This window comes from Rhagoletis zephyria, unplaced genomic scaffold (genome assembly GCF_001687245.7).
Source record: "Rhagoletis zephyria isolate East Lansing unplaced genomic scaffold, Rhagoletis_zephyria_1.1 Rzeph_scaffold_13189, whole genome shotgun sequence".
Lineage (NCBI taxonomy): Eukaryota > Metazoa > Arthropoda > Insecta > Diptera > Tephritidae > Rhagoletis > Rhagoletis zephyria.
In genome coordinates this window covers 1,808-6,320 of record NW_016170260.1, presented here as the reverse complement: position 1 = coordinate 6,320, position 4,513 = coordinate 1,808, and the positions used below count along the sequence as shown (strand labels likewise).

General features: G+C 40.5%; 1 protein-coding gene across 1 annotated transcript; it reads right to left on the bottom strand.

The window, feature by feature from the left end:
* Positions 1–3,896: 3,896 nt before the first annotated feature.
* LOC108378026 (male-specific sperm protein Mst84Db-like) lies at positions 3,897–4,244 on the bottom strand (the record flags this gene model as incomplete). Its single annotated transcript, XM_017634323.1, has 1 exon — positions 3,897–4,244. A coding segment is annotated over one exon (348 nt), but the record flags the coding sequence as incomplete, so codon positions are not given.
* Between the last annotated feature and the right edge of the window lie 269 nt (positions 4,245–4,513).

Below are 4,513 nucleotides of genomic sequence, written 5' to 3'. Positions count from 1 at the left end.
GGAGCATTGGTCTTATGACTGCTATAAATATCCTTCGACAAATATGGGGACTAAGACCCTATCTCTTGCCAATGACGAACCCTCATGTTTTTTTTTTTTATAAATTTGAGATTTCAAATACTTTAGATTTTCTTCAGTATTTCATAAGTTCTGTTCCACAATGCGCTGGACCACAGCTATCCAGCATACATACATCCTTCGGCTAATCCCCTGCGGCATTGACTGCGCACCAAACCCAGAGCACCAAACTGCCTATTGTTGGCTTTGCAAATTCACCTTTGTTGTTGCTAATTTGATTTTTGTTTTTTTGCTCAAATATTTCATTTTCTTTTGTTGCACGCATATCTGCAACGGACAAGTAACAACTTGTTTTGCCAGGTGGTCGCTTAAGCAGCTAGTTGATCGGCTAGATGGCTGGTTGGAAGGTACATACATATGTAGCACTAAGTATATGTATGTATAAGGTACCCTGCACCAGTTGTTAAGGAATTTATGGCAAAATACCCTCACGACGAGTGCAAACAAAGAAAACCAACCTGATCAGGGGTTGTTTTGTTGATCTGCTACAGTTTTGGCTTAAGCACAAACGCGCTACTTTTTCATTTACTGCTCCGGCTTCCTTCGCCATAATTGGCAAATGCGCAAAAATTTCAAGTTTGCTCTGAATTTAATCGTCCTTACTCCGTACTGAGTAGTGAGTACATATTTACTTACGAACGATCCTCCTTACCTGCGCGCCGTTCACTTGCAACATTCCCGTTCGTTCGCCTTTTCGTCGCGCTTTGCTTTAAGATCCTGAAAATTCTTGACTCTTTTTACTGCGCAGTTTTCTTGCTAAATTTTGGCTTCCTTTTATTCCTAAGCGCCTGCGCATAGTGTTCCATTTGCTTGTGATTTATTGTGCTGATTGTGATATGCGTGGCACATTCACTTTATCTTGTGGCGCTTCAAATGTTCAAACGGGTGACACCGGTCTCCATGTTGCTACCTACATATGTATGTATATGTGTTCCCTTTGGTATTAGCCTCAAAAGCAATGGACAGCATCTAATTAAGGAAATGTAGCGTATCGAATAAATTGGTGAGGAACTGGGTGGAGTTTTTTCTCCATTGCAGCAGACTTGCCAGTGAAACGGGGTAGAAAAGTCTTCTACATTTTACTCACAAATGCGCAGTTGTTTGGCGAGTTTTAAAATCGAACTTCAACTCCTTACAGCTGCTGATTTTAGACACAAAGTTTGATTTTAAGTTCGCAAAACAAATTTTACATGAGGCTTGAGGTTCAGGATAGCTCAAATATGTATCAAAGGTCCTGATTTCCTGCAACTTTCATTGATCAAAGTGGTGACGTGTAGCGCCAATAGGATCATCCGGAACCTGTTTCAATTCAAACATAGAATAGATATAAAACTGATACCGACTTTTATTCAGATTGGCCTACACAATGGGAAAGGATTTTTGGTAGTTCTCTGTACAAAGCAATACTTTCCGGCCTTAAAGAAGGACTGGTATATTGCGGTCAGGCACTGATGTCTACCGTGATGTTGGAATAGTTAAAATTTTGGTGCTCTATTTCCTCGACTTATGACCACTGATAGTCTGAGAGAGTTCCGTATATTGGTTTAATCAAGGGCTAAAATCTAATCTGGAAGTCTAACCTTGGTACCCACGTGCTAGAGCACCTTCCCCACCCCTTAATGATCAACGCAGTAGGAGTCTTCTTTGTCTGAGAAGGTAAAAAATCCACATAACCATAGCGGTTATGACCAGACGCTATTTGATAGCACCATTTGCAACTACACCATACGAACCCGCAAACGATTGCTGTAGATTGCTGCGTGGATAAGGAGGAGACTGCCCAACACCTTCTATGTTACAAACCGACGCTAGAAAAAGGTTAATAAAAGTCTTGGGTAGTTATTTCTTTGATAAACTTGATGACTTTAGATTAGTAAATATTTATTAGAAGTTTCTTAAAATTTTTTACCCCGCACTAGTTGCCTTTAGTGGAACCATGAATTTTGGATCTGGAATTGAAATTAGTACCATCAAAGACCTGGCATCTATTTCCTGCCTCAGACGGTTTTATCGTATAAAGCTGGTCAACTAATTGGAGTTCTTATATATATTCCCATACGCAAAAACAATAAATTATAAGAATTAAAATTAGTTGGACTTCCTGGACCTTCTAAGAGTAAATAGACTTTGCAAGACACATGAAATAACTAAGGATGTATACGTGAACTAGTTGATTTTAGCCAAACAGGGCTGAGTAATTTCATGAACTTTGCTTCGAACTTCTTTTCATGGACCTAAGGAAATGCTGAGGAGTATTGTCGTCCCTTTGGCAAACTTAAATTAAGGAATTTTCGTCCATTGCCGCAGGCCTACATGAGTCTTTTCCTGGCGAACTCTGAGTACTCACAAATTGCTTCACGGATTTATCCTCTGAGCGACGGTTTCTGCAATACCACTGCTCTATCATAACTTCGACCCGTCCCTGTCGCCTGGAGCTGTCCGGAGCCTACTGTATAATTATTTTAACTAATTACTTTAACTAGTTCCTAGGCAATTCTTTTCTGTAGTCAGTAAGAAATTAATTGTTTCATATGACTTACAAATAAATAAATAAATAATTTACCTAAGTAAGCGCGCATAAATTTTTACTTTTAGTTTTGAAACGAATGTATTCAGTGCTAACTGGGATGTTTTGGAAAGTCATAATGTAGCACTCAAGGCAATTTCAACAATGAAGAAGCTTTTTTTGGAGTAGAATTAGGTGGGATTATCTTAGCGTTTTCTCAGAGGCTTTCTGACTTTGGTAAGGTTCAGATTGAATCATCATGGTCTAACTACTATCACTCCAGCTTGCTTCAGAGACATCCTTTCCAATTACTTTCAAAACATTTTGTCTCACAATTAGCTGACATCGGATGCAATCGATTTCTAAAGGACGAACACTGAATAACTTACCAGATGACAAATTTTACAACTCTTCTCATTGAAAACCAGTTTCCAATATCTCTACAAAATAGCCATAAACTACGGCTGTAAGTTTACGATCATTAGCCAGGTGTGCTTAGCTGACAATTCGAAACATCTGTAAATTAACTGAAAACAGACATGAAGAAAGTGCTTCCAAATGCCTTCGAATTGGTGTGACAATAAATTTTTTAGGATTTGTAATTTCCACAGCAACTACATAAAACTTACACGTTGGAAATTTCACACCTTTTACGTTTTTATTGCTAAAGGCACATATCTATAACATAACAAGCAGTGAAGTTTTAACACTCGTTACTTGTGTGAACGATCGTAAAAGTCCTTAAAGAACATTAAAAGATTTCAATTGACAATAACTTTTGTTGTTGTTGTTGAATGCATTAAACATACAAAAATATTGAAATGAAATCATAAAATTAACAGCAAAGGATTTTTAATGTCCTTCAACACATTAAGGATGTGGAACGGACATACATACATACCTTCAATATAAATATAATGCTCTTAAGTATGCACGTTTGAACAAGTATGCGTGCGAGTAGATTGACAAGCGAGTGTTTACAATTTTTCTCGATCGACCTTTTGCTAACTTTGACTCTTTTGGCCGTTTTTATTGCTTCTATCTCCCTCTCACAGGATGCTCCACTGTAATTGGTACATTTTTATGATCCTGTCGTATCCTTGTATGCGCTACGATTTGTCAAGGGCTCGATCGGCTGGATGTTACCTTTTTCGCCTTATGTATTTTCTTACAGCGTAATTTTTTAATTGACGTAGCACGGCAATGCCTTATTATGTGTAATTTGGATATTTGTAAGTGCGTCTGGGAATCGTGCAACAGGAAGGAGTACACGGTCCACAGAAATTCCAAGGCGCGCACGGGTGGCAGGAATTTATCGGTTCGCATGGAGTGCAAGGGTTAGATTTGCCGAAAGGTCCACACAGGTTACAGGGAATGCACAGTCCGTAAGGGCCGCTTGGATCACACGCGTTGCCAGTCCGCAAGGAACACAGAGATTGCAAGGACTGCACGGACCACACGGACTGCACAGACCACAAGGACCATATGAATTAGAAGGAAAACAAGGGCTGTCTGGAACACAGGATGCATTAATTATATGGTCCAGAAGACCACAAGCACGGCACGGACCGCATGCATCACACGGGCTGCACGGAGCACAAGGGTCGCATGGATTACATGATCCGGAAAGACCACAAGAGCCGCTGGAGCCACACGGAGCCTATGGTTCACACGGTCTGCAAGGACCACACGGAATACACGGCCTGCAGGGAACGCATGGCCCACACGGACCGCAAGGCCTTCAAGAGCTGCTAGGACCACATGGACCACCAGTGCTGCATGGTCTACAGCCTGCGCTAAAGCTGCAAGAGGAAGCTGGTTTACAAGCTACCAAACTGGTCTGCTGGGGCCGTAATATTTAAAAGGTGGACCGCAACACCTATTTATTCCGTAGATACAACTGGAGCTGTAACCAAAAGCACCCATTTT